The sequence below is a fragment of the Urocampus carinirostris genome, chromosome 8, assembly GCF_059441175.1.
Source record: "Urocampus carinirostris isolate Australia breed hairy pipefish chromosome 8, RoL_Ucar_1.0, whole genome shotgun sequence".
Taxonomy (NCBI): domain Eukaryota; kingdom Metazoa; phylum Chordata; class Actinopteri; order Syngnathiformes; family Syngnathidae; genus Urocampus; species Urocampus carinirostris.
The window spans coordinates 22,276,829-22,294,522 of record NC_142356.1 but is presented as its reverse complement, the minus strand read 5'-3'; the positions used below and the strand labels follow the sequence as shown (position 1 = coordinate 22,294,522).

The 17,694-nt window shown below is 39.2% G+C and overlaps 1 protein-coding gene across 2 annotated transcripts; it reads right to left on the bottom strand.

Moving 5' to 3' along the window:
• Positions 1-496: 496 nt before the first annotated feature.
• Positions 497-17,494, bottom strand: LOC148361246 (uncharacterized). 2 transcript variants are annotated; one of them, XM_088341985.1, is made up of 6 exons: positions 17,301-17,494; positions 12,892-12,939; positions 12,571-12,615; positions 10,706-10,853; positions 9,449-9,610; positions 497-6,488 (listed from the first exon to the last, which is right to left on the bottom strand). In XM_088341985.1, the coding sequence occupies exons 1-6, from the start codon at positions 17,349-17,351 to the stop codon at positions 5,620-5,622; spliced, it is 1,323 nt and encodes a 440-aa protein (XP_088198111.1). In that variant the 5' UTR covers positions 17,352-17,494; the 3' UTR covers positions 497-5,619. The 2 variants fall into 2 exon arrangements, with proteins under 2 accessions (XP_088198111.1, XP_088198112.1); XM_088341986.1 differs by lacking the exons at positions 12,571-12,615; positions 12,892-12,939.
• Positions 17,495-17,694: the final 200 nt, after the last annotated feature.

Sequence of the window (17,694 nt, the reverse complement as noted above, 5' to 3'; positions counted from 1 at the left end):
TATCTTATCTATATTCAAAAATATATAAAATCGTTATATTAATGAAAAATAAATACGAAACATATTACTAGTAATACTACTACGGTTGACCAGCTCGGTGGCCTTGGGGGTATGGCGCCCGCCCCGAGACTGGGAGGTTGTGGTTCAAGCCTTGGCCGAATCATACCTAAGACTTAAACATTGGTACCCGTTGCCTCCCTTTAGCATTTAGGGGTTGGAATTGGGGGGTTTGGTCACCTAATGACTCTCAACACCTCAGTTGGGTTGAGCGTGGGGCCTGGGAATCCCCTCCTCTGTATCAATCTCCCGAAAAAGAGCCAGAAATGACTCTAGCCACCTCCCACTAGGGGAATATCGCTGCGGTATGTATATATATATATATATATATATATATATATATATATATATATATATATATATATATATATATATATATATATATATATATATATATATATATATATATATATATATATATATATATATATATATAATACTACTACTATAATGACTAAGAATAAATACTTCAGTCATCCAGAAACAAATAGTTTCCTAAAAGGCTATAATTATCAAGTATTCTCTCTGAGGACAAATGATACATACAAATGAGGACATCAGTAGTAGTGACACTTTTGCCTACATGCACCATGACTTGTGGTTTGAAAATGTTAAGCACACCTGAATTTTGGTTTTTAAAAATGTTGCTCTTCAATAATGCTGTTTACACACGGTCAATTTCAGCAGTCAATAGGACTAAATGTTTTATTCCACAAAATTTCCGAAATAACTTTTGCTTTAAGGATTACAAAACTGCAATTTTAATTGATTATAATTATTGTTTACCACGATAGCATTTTCGATTGATTGTTGCAGTGGAAATAGACAAAATAAAAATAAATGGAAAATACATTAGGGAAAATGATTGAAAAATCAATCACTATCCGGCAAAGTGCTACTTATTTTGATGACATGATTTTTACTGTCATCTTGTATTTCAATAAACACCCTGGCCAATTAATGTCATATCCATCATAGTGGTCTATAAAGGCTCAAATTAACTGTTGAAATGATCTCAGTTTAACAGTTTTTTTTTCTGTCAGACACAAAGACATCTGTGAGCATCTAATAAAACTAAAACAATCACAAATGCAAATGTTACATTTGACTTAACATTTCCGTATGGTTTTCGCTTTAAGTTGAAAGTAAAGATTTCACACACAAAAGGATCAAATCTGCCACAATAAAATTAGAACTTGTTCTTGTTGATCCTTTGTGTCCCACACAATAACAGTTGCAAAAAATAATCATTTTCTTTAATGCTCAATTAGAGCCCTTCTGTGTGTGCTATTTCCCAGTATAAACCCCTTCAAATACAGTGTGTACTTCAGTCAAAAGCTTCCACCCACTGCGGTGGGTACTCTACATGATAACTGAACTGCACAAGTAATGACTTTGAAGTATAAAGCAACAGTCTAAGCTTACTCTGAAACTGACAAAAAATTGTCCAAAACAACACGTCTCATCGGAGCTTCAAGTTCGTTGCTTGCGTACCCGTGGGGTTTCCCACTATAGAAAATGTGTTATGAACCTCTTTATTTTTTTTACATTCATTATCAGTGTATAAGTGAGTAGAGTTTGACTTGTATTAGCCTTGAAACACACACATCGTGGTATCCATGAGGTTTTCAAATTAGAACAATTGCATCTTAAGCAGAGGTCTCAAACTCAATTTACCGTACTTGGAAATAAGGTCTGAGAGAGGTTGGGCCGCATTAGGTTTTCAAAGGCTGAAACTCATTGAAACTTTCATGCAAGATGCATTAAATATCTTTGGAGCTACAGTACAAAAGCAGTGACACTCTCCTTCCCCAGAGTATTTCCCACATAAGAAAATCTAGGCTATGGAGATGCAATGCTACCGGAAACTTCGAGGCATCAGCTACCTAGTCCAAGTGACAAAGGACACGGTGTGCACATTGGACCCTACGAAGAACTGTTGTCAACTGTGCGTGGACGGAAACTTCAGTGGTATGGTCACGTCACAAGATCATCAGGACTGGCCAAGATAATTATCCAAGGCACATTCCAACAGGCCAGTAGGAGAGGAATACAGAAAAATAACTGGGTCGACAATATCAAGGAATGGACTGGTGCCAACTTTGCCACAACCCAAAAACAGGCCAGGAACGTCAACATTGGAGAAGGCTGTCCAGAGTTTGGTCTTCATTGGTGCCCCCGCGACCCATGCGATTATGGGATGCGTGAACCGCTAATCGTGATTCAACAATTAGTTTGCAAAAGAGATTAAATGAAACAGCTAATTGTTGAAACATACAGTCTGTGATGTGCACATACTGCAATGGATCAAACGGGATGCAGTAAGATTAAGCTTTTCATATTATGGTGGAGAATCAATACTATCAACTGGAGGCGCGCTAAAGGCCCGCACGTTGTGAGTTTGAGACCCCTGATCTTAAGCTTTGACTAAGGGATGTAGTCGGATAAAAAAGGGGGGATAGAAATTTTGTTGAATATCATTATGCCATTAAATTGAGAAATGGAAATAAACCCAATTGTTTGTAAATGATCTCATTCACTGTCTTTGGAGGTCAAAGAGATAAAACCACCTCTTTGCATTTAAGTAGGTTGTAAATGAATGTGTAAAATATTTTTGCCTTATATGGCCATTTCCCATGCCCTTTTAAATGATTAATTCAGGACTTTCACCGACCTGATTTGTATGGCCACTTTGCATTGCATAAGTCAATAAGCAAACTCAAACTGAATTGATTGTATAGAATTGTTAGCATTGAGCAATAGTCTGTGATATAATAGTAATATATAATGCATATAGAATGATGTAATTTTTTTTGTAGTTGATTATTGTTTTTCTTCTAAATATGGGAAACGGGGTCAAACAAAGTAGAATAGCGGACCTTGAAGCACAGACCTGTATCACTGTCAAACTTCTATTGTTTTCTCTCGTTTCTTTCTTCCATAAAGCACATTGCTTATGGTTCCTTATCCAACTGTGTTAGCAAGAAGGCCACTCACTAGAGGGTGATGTAATTTTAGTAAAGGGTGAGTGAAATGTTAGGGTTTCCTGGCAATGTGGTTTGATTAAATCCTCCTACTATTTAGCCCTGTACCACTAAAAATGTTTGTGAGGTCACATAAAAAGTAAAATAGATTTCATTAATATTACAATGGAGCAAGTTTCGCCAAAGGGCAAATTTGAGAGAGTAGAAACACTTTGTAAATGCATTCTACCCAATTTTTAGTGTTTTTCTTTTTCAGATTTCTCCAAAAAAATTGATCTAAATCAAACAAGACTCCTTTATGACATGATGTGACTAGTGCTCAACAATGCCACTTATATCAAGGTTGACTGAAAAAGGACAATCGAATGGGGTCTCCTCGTTAGTTGACCATCGATGTTTTGTGGGAATTGGTACGTTTTATTTTCAGAGATCTAACTCTTTATACAAAAGACAATATGTGAAGTGAAACCAATTCAAAGACAGTTCAATTGGAAAGAGTAACGATTCTAGTTCCGTCGATTATACAGACGCTTCCCTACTTATGACCATTCGACTTACGATAAACAGGAGATACGAGCATTTTTTTCAGGATGTCGAAAAATATCCGGACATTGCTCTAAGTTTTCCGGGTACAGGACATTACTGTAGTGCTTCTTTCCGCCGCTACCGGCGTGTGGCACTGTGAGGTCACCCAGCATCCAACCGGAAGAAAGAGAATCCACTTCCTCTTCCTAGTTCAGGTGTAAACATACAAACTCCGCACAGGAAGTCTGGAGCTGGATTTGTACACATGCAGGAGGTTCCCAAGACATGAACTGTGCCGTACATGCGCTAACCACTGCGCCGCCGTGCTGCCCTATCTCTTTCCATATCCTGTAAAATATTGGTTTTGGTGTACTTTACAGTCCGGAAAATGTCTTTAAATAATCTTAGTGAAATATAGATAAAGCATCTAGAAAGGGAGAAGAGTTAATAATCTGTGGAAAGAACAGATTTTTCACGCGGTTCCTGGAATTTGCCGATGTGATATAGAATGATTTTGCAGTTCCAATGTTGTAATTCCACTTTTCAAATAATATTTTGAACCTACCATATTTTCCGGACATTTTTTTGTTGTGCATGTGGAGATAGAATTGAGTTGGTGTTCAGTGCAGGGAAGGTGCTCGTCTGGTCGGGCACTGGGCTCGGCCACCCCAAATTCTTAAAAAACTTCAACTAAAGTAAATTCAGGACTACAGAGCGCATCTGATTAATGGCAGGATTCTTAAATTTAAGAACAAAACTGAATTTTGTCTTTGTACCAGCCGCCCCGGATTTTAAGCCTAAGGCTTATACAACTATTAAAATAGACAAATTCATGTCTATTGCTTACACTTTCAGCCTTGCGCACACCAGGCATCAACAACATGAGCAATTTGGTATTGACACCTTTGGCTGCAGCATCCCAACTGCGCCTCGCCCCCGCACACCTTATGTTATTTCCAGCAGTGTCGTTTTCAGTTTTGCTCCAAATTGTTTACAGCATGTGTTTTCGATCATTTAACCATTCCAGACGGCGATTACAAAGACGTGAACATATTCACTGTGCACCGAAAGAAAACGGGATGGAGGGTGGTGCCGCATAAAATGTGAGTCCTATATTTCAACAACACTGCCAGGGCACCCTCAATGTGGAGAATAGTGCCAGATTGCAACATGGATGTCTCTTTTTCTGTTGTTGTCATCGGTGGTTTCTACAGTAACAAACCAAACTGCATTCGCTTGGTATCATTCCTCAAGGATTAAAGGAAATTTCAGCGATCTGGCATTGACGCAGATGATACGGAAAGTGTAGCGTTTTTCATAGATCATTTTTTTCTGCTGTTCAAATTGGATGTATAAATTAAGGACTTAATTTGTGATGAAAAAAAAGATTAATAATAATAATAATATGCTGTAAATATTAAATTAAGTATTGTCAAATCTCCTGTCTTGCCTCTGTTATGTATTTTATGAATAATGTTGGTAAAAAAATGGATCACTTGAAGGGCTTGTCTCAATGCGTCACCGCAGAGTTTTGTACTTAGATTGTTAGAGTTGTGGGAAAGAGCAGCTTGCCATATTCCTCGGTGCTACCATGAAAAAACAAAAGAATAAGCTTTGTTTAAAATGTAATCGGGAATTTACGATATTTGCTTTACCAGTTGTAAGAGAACATTTGTATTTGTAATGTCAAACCAGTCCTGGATTCATCATTTTTTCTCAACCTAAAAAGTTTGAACACCCCTGTTTTGAACTACCACAAAAACGATTTTAGTGTTTAAAACGTTTTCTGTTGCACTTCTAGTTTTTGTCGTTATGTGGGAACGTGTGTAACTCCTGCTTGTTTTAAACAGAGAATGATCAACTTTTCAGACTCGGCGGAGATAACACCTTCTCTCTGATGTGAAAACGAGAAGAGATCAAACTCATCTTGTCCTCCTACTCACCTCCAAGACTTGAACTTCAGTGACACATCTTTTCACTTACTAGTCTTGCTTGACGAGGATAACCTGAACAATGAACATCTCACTTTTTTTCCCCTATCCCATTTTGCCCGTCAGACCAACGAGGAGCCCACCACTACGACGGATTCGCCATGCCGCTTGACACCATGATCACGTAGACGGGAGCAGTCCAAGCTGTCGTGGTGCTCCCTCTCCTTGAAACTGGCTTCCTCTTCTCTATCGTCTCTATCTAGGGGCTTCACCTGGCAGCGGCACACCTCGATGCCGGAATCACCCGTCAGGCATCGGTGACGGAAGTGGTCTTCCTTATCATCTTCTTCATCATCCTCTTTGGAGAGCTTCACACTGGCCACTTGAGAAGGGGACGGGATATTTACGGCTCTTTTTGAGAAGACGAGATGATCAATTTGCCCAGAGGGAAGCAGGATGATGGGTGAAAGTGGAAAGCGGGGGTTGGCAGAGGGGCAATAGCTATTAAGGGTGTGGAAGGGAAGAGACAGTGGGGGAACCGATTGCGAGATCCCTTCATTGCTGTGATGGGAATGACTGGGAACGACAACCGGAGCGGGTGCCGGGACGACGTCCGGCGAGGGCAAAGGGGTAAGAAAGTGGCCCCCCAGTCGGAGTGCCCTGTCAACCCCCGCCTCGCTGGGCGTGGACACGTGGCTGCTGTTGTAGGTTTCGTCCGTTAACTGGACAGAGAAGGAAGTGCTGCAGGGCGAGGTAAAAGAGCAGGACTCGCAGGAGCAGCTGGTGAAGTTTTCGGAGCTCTGAGAAGAAGTCAGGCCGCTTGGGTAGGGGGGGCAAGGCTGGATGTGGATCGGGTGGCGGAGGTAGGAGGAACTGGGACCGAGCATAGCATCTCCCTGCAGGGCAAAGACAGAGCTGTAGGGTGGAGGGGGTGTGGTGGGTTCCGCTGTCACCTCGTCATATGAAGGTAATTTGAATGTGGCCAGAAAACCTGGAAGGAGAATGAAGTTAGGCCAGTGGGTGGCAACCCAAAATGATTATAGCCAAATTAGATTTTTTTTAAATAACTAAAGTTCACTCATATTAATATCAAACATCTAGGAATAAGACAAATAAAATTATGAATATATTTGTTCGGCCGCACTAGCACAAAATTCTACACACCAATTCACACTAGGGATCAAGTCACATCACATTGGTGGGGAGAATGGTGAAAATGTGGACATTAGGGTGTTGTCACTTCTGTTCCCAGCTAAACATAATGTAAACCAGAATTCTGTGTAGGAATATTGGATATTTTTAAATCAGGACATCATTTATTTCCCACTTGAATCTACAAACTACAAACTATATTTTGTAATGAAAATATAATGTAAAAAAATTATTCAAGGATTTTTTTTTATTACATATTCCTGGACTGTCATATTTAAGTCTGCTATAAACAATGTTCACTACATTGTCATCAATGATGACAAAGACAATTGTAATTTGTATCTCTATTTTGTTAACTAATTATTGTGGTTACAATTGTGGTATTGATCCTGTCTGTCCTGTCCTGTCCGGTATCCTGCTCGTGTATCCGGTACCAATCCTGTCTGTTCCATCCTGTCCAGTATCTTGCTCGTGTAACCGGTGTCTGTCCTGTCCTGTCCGGTATCTTGCTGCTGTATCCAGTATCAATCCCGTCTGTCCTGTCCGGCTTCGATCTTGTCTGCCTCTGGCTTCCTATTTTCCCGCGCCCGACTTCTCTGTCTCACTTCTTCCACCCAGTGATCGCCGAATGACTAGCTTTTGTGTTCACGCGTATGACTGCCCCAATCCCTTAAAATAAAGCTTGTGTGTAAACGTTACGCGTCTGGGTCCACCGTCTGTTAGGGTTCTGACAGTAAAGGGTCATTTGTGTTAAGAAAATACAGTATTTGATAATATTTTAATTTAGAATATTGTAATACCGTGTATTTCCTGTAATTAATTCAATATAATATAAGATAAGAAATACAATATTTTATTTATTAATTTAGTTGATTTGAAATGGATCCAGAATGTACAACATTTTTCATTTTTGTTATTTTATTTACATTCTGAGACAGTCCTGTATAATATTTACCAAAAAAAGGGATTTGAGTTGTTAATAATACATTTATCGATTACAAATGCTAATTCATTGCACCATGTAGGCGACATTTGGGATCATTCGTGGGACTAATAATCTTTAGAGCTAACATTATTTCACATTTTCGAGTATTTGCATACATTTCACGATTCTATTATATAAAAAAAAAATGGCCTGCCCCATTCATTTTAAAGATCATTGTCCCCCTAAGCATAATAGTTTTCTGACTTTTAGACTTAAAATTTTACTTATATCATTCTGTTTAAGTGATGGACCAATGACAGTGTCTGAAACTCATGACAAAAAGTTAACGGACACCAGGGCAGACAACTCTGAAAAGTTGCCTGCCCAGCCATAAAGTTGCCTGCCCCATTTTTCACAACTTTAACACAATAAGACGACTAATCGAAAAAAAAAAAGTCATTGTTGCATAGTATTAAGGTTTGATAATCGGAATACATAACAGAACGACACTTTAAAATTAAGTTTATTATAAATCTACTTATAACATTCATTGCATGTATATGACATCACTGTTTTCCATCTGCCATCAGTATGTACCTGTATTTACTCATCTTCATTCATGCAATGTTTGCGTTGCATTGTCTGCTACAAGCCACGTGAACTCCTCTTTCCACAAAGCTTTTAATGAACGTTTACGTTTTGTAGCGTCATATTTTTTTTTAGCTTCTTTTGAATCTTTATTCTGGGGTTGAGGTTTTGGCTTGATTCCTAACCACTTATCCATTTTCTTGTGTTCTCTGGGCTTCTACTTTGGAAAATAATAAGCAAATGCACGACTTAATGACACTCGGGAAAGTCCAGAAGCACAAAGTTATTCGATGTAAGTTATTCGAATAAAGCAAACGTTTGATCTGGAAAAAAAAAAAAAAAGAAAGATTTTTTGGGGGGAAAAGGTTGTTGGACACTCGGGCAGAGACGTTTTGTAAGTTGAACGCCCGACGTAAAAGATGCACGCCCCGGGCATCCGAACAGACATTATTTCAGACACCGCCAATGACTGCAAAAGATAACATTTCCTCGAATGCAATGTTTAACAACCAGTGTGTCATGAGAAAACGTATTATAAAAATATGGTAAAACTCAAAAAACATGTTGAGTAAATGGGAAAATCAAAAATTATCGCAAAATGATTTACCAAAATAAATAAACTGTACTACCTCCTGATCCAACAAGGAAAACGAGATTATTCAAACTTTAAAAAAAAGTGAAACTGTCATGATTACTGATTCGGGGCACCTGCGGCTTCCCCGTTGGGGCCATCAGCCTTGGTCGCTGATTGGCTCCCTGCCACTTTTTAAACCCCCCGACTCCCTGTTTCCAGCGTCAGACCTTCCTGCGAACCTACGCTTTTGCTAGGCAAGCACCGTACCCTCCGACAATCTCCTGCTGTTTTCTCCTGCCTGTTACCCTTTGCCGACCTGTTTCTGGAACCGTTTCTGCCCTGCTCTTCCGTCCCGGCCATTGACCTGTCTTGCCCTGTTTCCTGCCTGATACTTGTTACTGACCATTTTTCTGGACTCGATTACCTCCCTTGCTTTCCTGACACCCGCGACTATCCTCGCTCGACGCGAAGTGCCACATCTGCATTCCTGCCATCAGCCAAACGTGTCCGACGATCATCGGATCGTGGAAGCAAGCACTGCTCTCTATTTCAATAAAACTGAGTTTAACGAATCTATTGGGTCCTGTCTCCGTTTCTGGCTTGTGACAGAAACTGCAATTTTTTTCAATATTTTCAACAGACTGTGTGCCTCAAAAGCAGTTTCATGAAAAAAGTGTTCTTTAACTCAAAATCAATTGAAACACAAACATACTGAGGTCCAGCATAGAGGACGGACAGTTTGAGGCTCCGTTATAGGCAATGAGATTGATTTCCCTCTGTCTCTGTTGCTGCTGGATTCTCATTTTGGCACGGCGATGGCGGTAAGCGCAGAAACAGCTGACAAGGATCAGCACGGTCCACAGCAGCCAGAACCCTGCCAGAATGAAATAAAGAGACCTGATATTTAACGCAAAAAGACACAGAGAAACCTGACTTGAAAACTTGATTACCCCCACCGTCAAGCATTAACTAAAACAAAGACAATTACTGTATTTTCCAGAGTATAAGTCACAGTTTTTTGTCATAGTTGGGCTGGAGGTGCGGCCTATACTCTGGTGCTACTTATATGTGAATTTTTCAACACATTATCACAATATTGAGTTTTACATTTTTATTACGGGTATATCATTTTTCATGTTATTTTCCCACTTAACCGCAAGAGGGCGCTCCAGGCCTTCGTTAATAATTTTACCTTGTAATGTTGTGCCTAAAAATGGCCCCCAAAGCAAACATCACTCGCGCAAACGTCACTAAAATGATTTTGTATCTCATTCTTTTGGGAAATGTAATACAACAGTAAAGCAGAGAACATTTGCACCTTGTATAGAATTCAACCTTTGAGCAAGTTGAAAATATTTGGTTGGTTGTTTTTTTTTTGGTTGGTTGGTTGGATCCTTTAACCACTAGGGTGACAGGGGCACAATTTCCTGTGATGTGTCTTGGGCAAGTACAGCCTGGTAGCGCGCATCCCTCTCCAGTCTAACATATGTTTCCACCTGGTCTCGAACCAGGGACCTTCCACGTGATAGTCTTTTCTTACCAATCGGGACACAAATTTCATTTTGCTAAAGTAAATATTTTACTTACTCAAAAGTGATTTTTATACAACGTGCTAATGCTATGTGTTTTATTGTTCTAATACATTCCCCAGAAATGAGATGCATAGACACTTGAGTGACACATGCTATGGCGGACATTTCACGCTGAAAGGACTTTTTTTTATTTTTACTCTAAATCACCTCTTAAGATGAGATGTCTGCTTCTGGTGTTGGATTTTTACAAATACATTTCCCCCCAAAAATGCGACTTATAAATGTTTTTTTCCTTCTTAATTATGCATTTTTTGCCTGGTGGGACTTACACTCCGGAGCAATTTATAGTCCGGAACGTACGGTATCCATCTAATAAAGCCAATTCAAGTCGTCTTTGAACCTGTGCTTTTTCTGAAAAGAATGGCGACGGGACTCACACCAGAGTTCGTAATAGTAGGTACAGCAGCCCGTCTCGCCGCAGCAGTGTCCTGTCTCACAGAGGTACCCTGGGTTGTTGTTTATACCAGGACAGTACTTTGGACTGACTACAGGCTGGCTACCAGAACCCTCTTGTGGCTTCACCACCTGGCAGACAAAAACAACATAATGAGAATGGTAACCAAGGACATCAACCTATTTATGTTTCCCCTTCTTTGGGTTGATCTATTTGTGATTAGTGGTGAATGTTTTCTGTTTTTAATATTGAGCACCTGTAAGGAGATTGCATAGGATGCCAGTTTGTCATTTAGACTATTATCGCACGCTGTTGTTCATTGTTTTGACTATTATGAACTGTTTATGTCGTTGTCACTATTGGACAATCATGATGCTTTTCATTGATTCCCACTCCTTAGGGCGGATATGCTTTTGTAACCTAGGAAGTTTAATAAAAATAAAGATCAGGGGAGGGCCTGCAGGAGAGGTTGGAATTTCTTAGCTGTAGTTTGAGCGCTTTCCGGTTCTCTGTGCAAGTTCAAAGCCTAGTTCCTTGTTTTGAGTGTTTACTAAACTTCAAACTTGTAAATTAAAATTATAATGGCCTGGGCTTGACGTTGAGTTGCCGGGAATTGTATTTGAGTGAGGTTGTTGGGGCCATGTTTTGTTGAAAAAGCACCAGGGAGCCACAAGAGGGTGCCAAAGAGCAGTATGACTGCATGCAGCTCCAGCGATGTTTGTAAACAAAAGCAGATGTTTATCGATTTGGTTGTTTTTTTGTTTGGGGTGCCTTGACACAAAAACCTAGCTAAAGACACTCACAGAGGCCTCAATTACTACAGTGTAAATTTTCACAGAAATTGGTTCTGCGGTTTCTGAGCCTATAAGCCACATACGCACACACTCACACCCACGAAAATCAGGATTTACATAATAGTCTAGATCATAAAGTAAAACAAATATGAAGAGCAACGCATTAGGAAAAAAAAGAGTATGCACCCCCGTCCAATTTTTCTCAATCTTATTTATAGATAAATGTACATACAGATATGTAGGTTATACATATTTTTATAAGTATTTCTAAATTAATTAATAACATCAAATAGGTTTTGAAACAATAAGAATTAAAGCAATGTAATAGGTATCTGTTTTTAAAGGACATTGTGTATTATTTAGGTCCTAATTGTAAAAAAGTCATTAGAAAATAAAACACTATTTATTTAAATAATGAGAAAAAATGCATGCACTATAATACATTCTTAAATACTAGCAGGAGGAAAAATGTACATCCATTTTGCATAACATGAGCCTTACAGAGAGGGAGCCGACATATTTATTCATCATCTTGCTACTTCATGTACCCAAAATAAAATAAAGCCTGCGAAAGGCTTGGCAAAAAAAAGAGAAGGAATAAATTGCGCTTTATGGTTTTGCATCTCTGCAGTTTGTATCCATCCTTGTGATTTATAGCACTTGTTTCTGGTTGCACTGCACAATACAGCGACATCTCATGGTCAAATAATACACACTGTCCCTTTAAGCACTAAATTTCATCATATACATTGACATTATAAATGCAACAACGCTAGCTCACAGTTTTTTTTATGTCAAGTCTGACAAGTATAAATATCAAAAGGAAATAGTAAATAAAAATTAAAGCCATTATAAAGACAATAGCAGGACACACAAATGAACACTGGGGACCAGAGTGGCACAAGAACAACATTTTCTTAAATTGTTAGTACTTTTTTCACCAATATATATATTATCGTTATATTTTTAACATTTTTTTGTTTGCCAGGCCGGATATAAGCGATGTGGCTCACGGGGCGTAGTTATAGAGAAATAAAGACATAAACACTGACACCTTGTGAACCGCAGGTTGGTCCGATTCCTTCTGGGTGGCAGTAACCTACAAAAAAAAGACATATATAAATGTAGACATGTATTAAAAGTATTTTAGATGGATGCTGCTGTTGGACTAAATGACTTTGTCAGAATCATTTCACAGTGACCACATCAATGCAGGAAAGCCCGGAGTGAGCCGCAGTGATATCTGCCGCGCACATGGTAACCGCACGAGCTGTGCCGACAAATAATTGCGTCGCCATGACGACCACTGTGGTTATGATGGCAGGCTTGATTTTCACAGAGCTCTGAAATGAAAAGTGAAGGTCGAGCTGCTCACCGTGGAAGCCTCGGTGGTCCCATCCAAGTATCTCAGGGTCATCGTCAGCTAACCAAAGAAAAGCGGACACGTGCACAATTTAGGGGAAATGCCTTGTTTAAGAAAAATTGACAATTGAAATTGACAAGCATTTTCAAATTTGTTATATCCATGAAACATAAACATGATGTCTGTCTTGTGAGTGTAGTGCTAATCCAAAACGACCAAACGTGGACACCTCACCATCACATCATGTCTGATCTTATAGACCTTCCCCTTTATTAAAGCTGAGCCTCTTCTATCACATGTCAAACCTCCAAACTCCTCCACCTATTTCAACCAGCTTAGGGACATTTCCTTACCTCCTTAGCATTTTTGTTTCAAGATTTCTTTGCAGATGACGATATCATAGGGAAGTGTTTCTCAACCAATGTGCAATGAGACCTAGTCTGATGTGCCGCAGGAAATATCCAATATAATCTTATGGATTGTCTTCCTTATTTCGCAGGAAAAACAGATTTAAATATTATTGTGACATTATGTTTAGCCATTTCAGATACCTTTGAAATCACACTCTATGCTGTCGCAGCAGAGCGTGCACCTTCCTCTCCTAAGCTTCATCGATCCTCCAGGGGACCGTCACCTTGCACCACCTACTTGCCGGCTCCAGACATCAGGACCATGTCTGGCCGGAGTGTGGGAGCTGCAATGATGTCTGGGAACCACAACCGCTTCCCTATGTCCACCAGGAGATGCCAGTCCCTTGCAGTTGTGAGCAGGCCCCGCTGAGTCTTCTTGAAGGATTGAGGTTTCTCTCCTGCTCGGACATAGGAAATCGTGCTCCAGGTTGGATGTTTTCACTTGTTGGGGTTGATGCCAGTGAAGTGCTGATGATCAGCATTTCTTTGCGTTCTTCTGAATTTCGTTAAAGTCCTATTGAATTGATTACTTTTTTTTAAATATAACGAGCTGCTAAAAGCTAGAGGCCCGTCCTGACTTGTTTTGATTCAATTGTGCATGCCCAATTTGGTTATTTGACTGACAGCATACACTAGCCTATCAGAGTAGCATACGCAAACAGTCACGCTCACCCAATACACGCACACACATGCAGCACATACTCTGTGCTCTATCTGACTCTGGTAAAAATGACAATAAAGACAATTCAATTACAGATCCAAGAAGGAGTGAACCAGAGATAACCGAAACGCGAAATAGTGAGGGGTCTCTGTATTTCAGTCACACTCGTGTAAATGTCACACAGGCTCACAGTGAGGAAAGTGACAAAATGCCAGTGAAAGTGAGAGGCCACAATGCAGAAGCGCTGTGCTTGTGTTTGCCGCTGTTTTGTCGACCGCCTGATGGGTATTTTGCCCGTGTGACGGAACAATGCACGCTCATCAGCAGCTTGCAACACAATGCAATGCGCACAAAGAACTCAAGCTCACACTAAATGATGATGAGCCAAAATTTGAACAGCAACAAACAAACACCGAATGTCACAGTGACATAATGCCTTCTTTTGACAAAACAAGATATTTTTTTTTTATTCTAGCTTAAACTAAATGGTGTTGACACACAAGATTGTGTCTTGTTGTAATTTTGAGATGTGTCATTGCATATAATTATATGAGTTTTTTAGTTATATCAGTTTCATTCTTTTGAATCCTCACAATTATTTTTTGGATCAAGATAGTCATTTAGTTGTAATTAATCTGTTATTATTCATGAATTTGAATGTGCTTATTTACTTCTTTTTTATTTACCGCTAAATATATCTGTTTTATCCAGTCGTTACATAGTCTCTACATTGTTCTAAGTAGGGTTATGGGAGAGAGTCCACAGGTCTTATTAAACCACCTGTAGTATTCAGTTTGGACAAAGGACTGGTGCCTTGGGAATTTTCCACTAACTTTTATGTTCTGCCCCTAATGGGTATAAATACTTTAAGTAATTTTGAAACTGTACTTTTGACCGCATAACAGCCTTGTTCTGTACTCACAAACTCAGATTATGGTGTATTCTTTTTTTAAAAATATTTTTATTATTTTAATTTAAAAAAAAAATTAACGACACTGCTCAACTCCAACACTTCTTTTACCCGTCTCGGCTTGTGAACCGGATGTTGATTCGATAAGAAAAAGTCTGTCCCTCATCATTATCATAGATTGTCTAATAACTTATATTTCTGCAGTTTATACCACTATTTAACAAAATTTATGATTAATTCATTTGAAAACTATATATAAAAAGCTTAGTACATCTTTGTTCAAATTATAAAACTAATATAAGAGTCTGTAAAAAAGCACTTCATGAGGCTAAGCTATCTCTTCAAAGTGGAAGTCAACACATAGGATTTCTACAAATAATAGAGCTAAACATTTTGATTAATATTTTATTTGTAAAATATAAGTAAGAAAAGCTAAATCCACCTATTCTAATACTTCTCTCGGGTCAGTTATTTTGTTTCTGCTTTTGAGTAAAGATTAAAACACAAACGTTCAGGCTTCACCAAAAGACCAATCACAACTCTCCATCAAAAAGCAAGACAACTGTTATTGGTGGTTGGCTGAAGCCTAAATTTGTGTTGTCATCTTTACTCGAAAGTTTTCTCAAAATGAAAATGGTAGAAACAAGAGGATTTTGCACCTTAACTCATATTCTCGCAACACAAAATGCATCGTTGGCAAATACAATATATTGCTGTTAAAAAACCTTTTGGTTTGACTCACACTTTAAAGCAGTCATTTTAAAAATGACTTAATTTATTTCGGTATTCATTTTGTTGTTTATTTTATCATTTACCTTGTCGTGTATTTTGTAATTTACTATGCCGTGTATTTTGTTATATATTTTATTGTGTATTTTGTCACAACAATATAATATTCAAATGACGAGGCGGGTCAAAACAGCTGAGCTTTTCACCTATTGGTTGATCGGTGTGGTAGCTGAATGTTCAGCCAATTGGTGAAAAGTTCAAACAAATGGGGCGGCTCCTCACAAGAATAACATTTTGTTGTGATAAAATACACAACAATATACAGAATAAAATTCATGAAAAAATAATTACTGCAGAAAATAAATGACATAATCAATTTAAAAATGCATAAATAAATAAATACATCTCCTTATAATGTCACATATTTAGGCGTTCTGTGATTTATTTTTGGAACATATTTGTTGGCTAAAATGTATTGTACTCTCATTTCTACATATGGCAGGATCTGTACACCAAGGCAGTGTTTTTCAACCTTTTTGAGCCAGGGCATGTTTTTTTACATTGGAATTTTTTTGCGGCACACCACTAACCAAATATTTTATGAAATGACATTGAACAGTATGTTTAATTACAATACAATGGGGCGGCAGTAGCTCAGGAGGTAGAGCGCTCGTCTTGGGATCAAGGGATCCCAGTTCGAATCCCGGCTTGTCCGTGTTACATGTCGAAGTGTCCTTGGGTAAGACACTGAACCCCCTAATACACCCAATAAGCAGGTTAGCGCCTTATATGGCTGCAAGGCCGCTATTGGGAAATGTGGAGCACATTGTAAAGCGCTTTGGGAAGTCATTGACTTGAAAAGCGCTATATAAATGCAGATCATTTCATTTCATTTCAATATATAATACCCCCAGTTTTTACAGCACAGACACTTGACAATGACATAATATTTGCAGAAAATGATTCATAAATGTTTTATTAAATTTTAAATTTTAAAAAGTAACATTGGATAATTTCTCGGGGCACTGACGATCTCTCATGGCACACTAGTGTGTCGCGGCACAGTGGTTGAAAATTACTGCTCCAAGGGGTTTGCCAGAAGTACACTGTATGGGGCATCAGGACATCTATACTCCTTGTGAGTGAGCAGCAGAGATAACTAATGAATATCCATACTTTTGGTTATTGGAAAATAGAGATATTAAATTTAATAAATTCCTTAAAGTAACCCCCTTGTCATGTGACACACCAGTCCCGAGGCAATTTTGTGAAATTCAAGCAGGTTCTATGAAGAACTTGTTTTATGTCACTGACCAAATTTTCATGCAACAAAGTGCAACTTCATCAATCATCAACACACAAACATAAAATGTCATCCCTCAATGTTGAGTTGTCAGCATCTTGAATCAGCAATTTACTCACTTCTACAACTATTTGCCTGTCATGGATAAAGCACTGCTGGAAATAACGCATCGTAGCTATAACACAATCCCATTTTCTTCCGCACGCCAATTGATTTCTTTGCAAGACAAATGCTACTTATAATATAATAAGCTTCAGAATGCACAACTCCAGTGACAAATAAACGCATGAGTGAGGCTAGTAGAGGCTGCAGTGTTTGTCAACATGGGAAGCATGTTGCTCTGCAGCAATCAATGTGTGTGCATGTACCTCCTCAGACCTCAATGCCTGTGTGTGTGTGTGCATGTACCTCCTCAGACCTAAGCCCGAGACAGAAAGTCAACGTCTTCTCGGGATCCATGTTCACAAGGAGCGGACGTCCTATTGGGGCGACGAGGTGCAGAAAGGCGAGATGTGAGCTCGGTCTGCGGGCATCACAGCTCCATCGCGGCGGTCGCCCCCCTTCTCCGCAAACGCGGCGGCTTCCCCATCCGCCATTCAGCCACGGACAGACAGACAGACAGACGGAGGGAAGGGAGGATGCCCCTCCCGGACCTTTTTCTCTCTGTGTCGCTCCACAAACCGAGCGATTATTGAAAGAGAGACAATATTCAATAAGGACTTCCCCCTTCCTCACCCCCGCCAAACGTATAGGATAAAAGATGCATGACCTTGATTTAAGCAAATAACAAGAGTGTCGTATA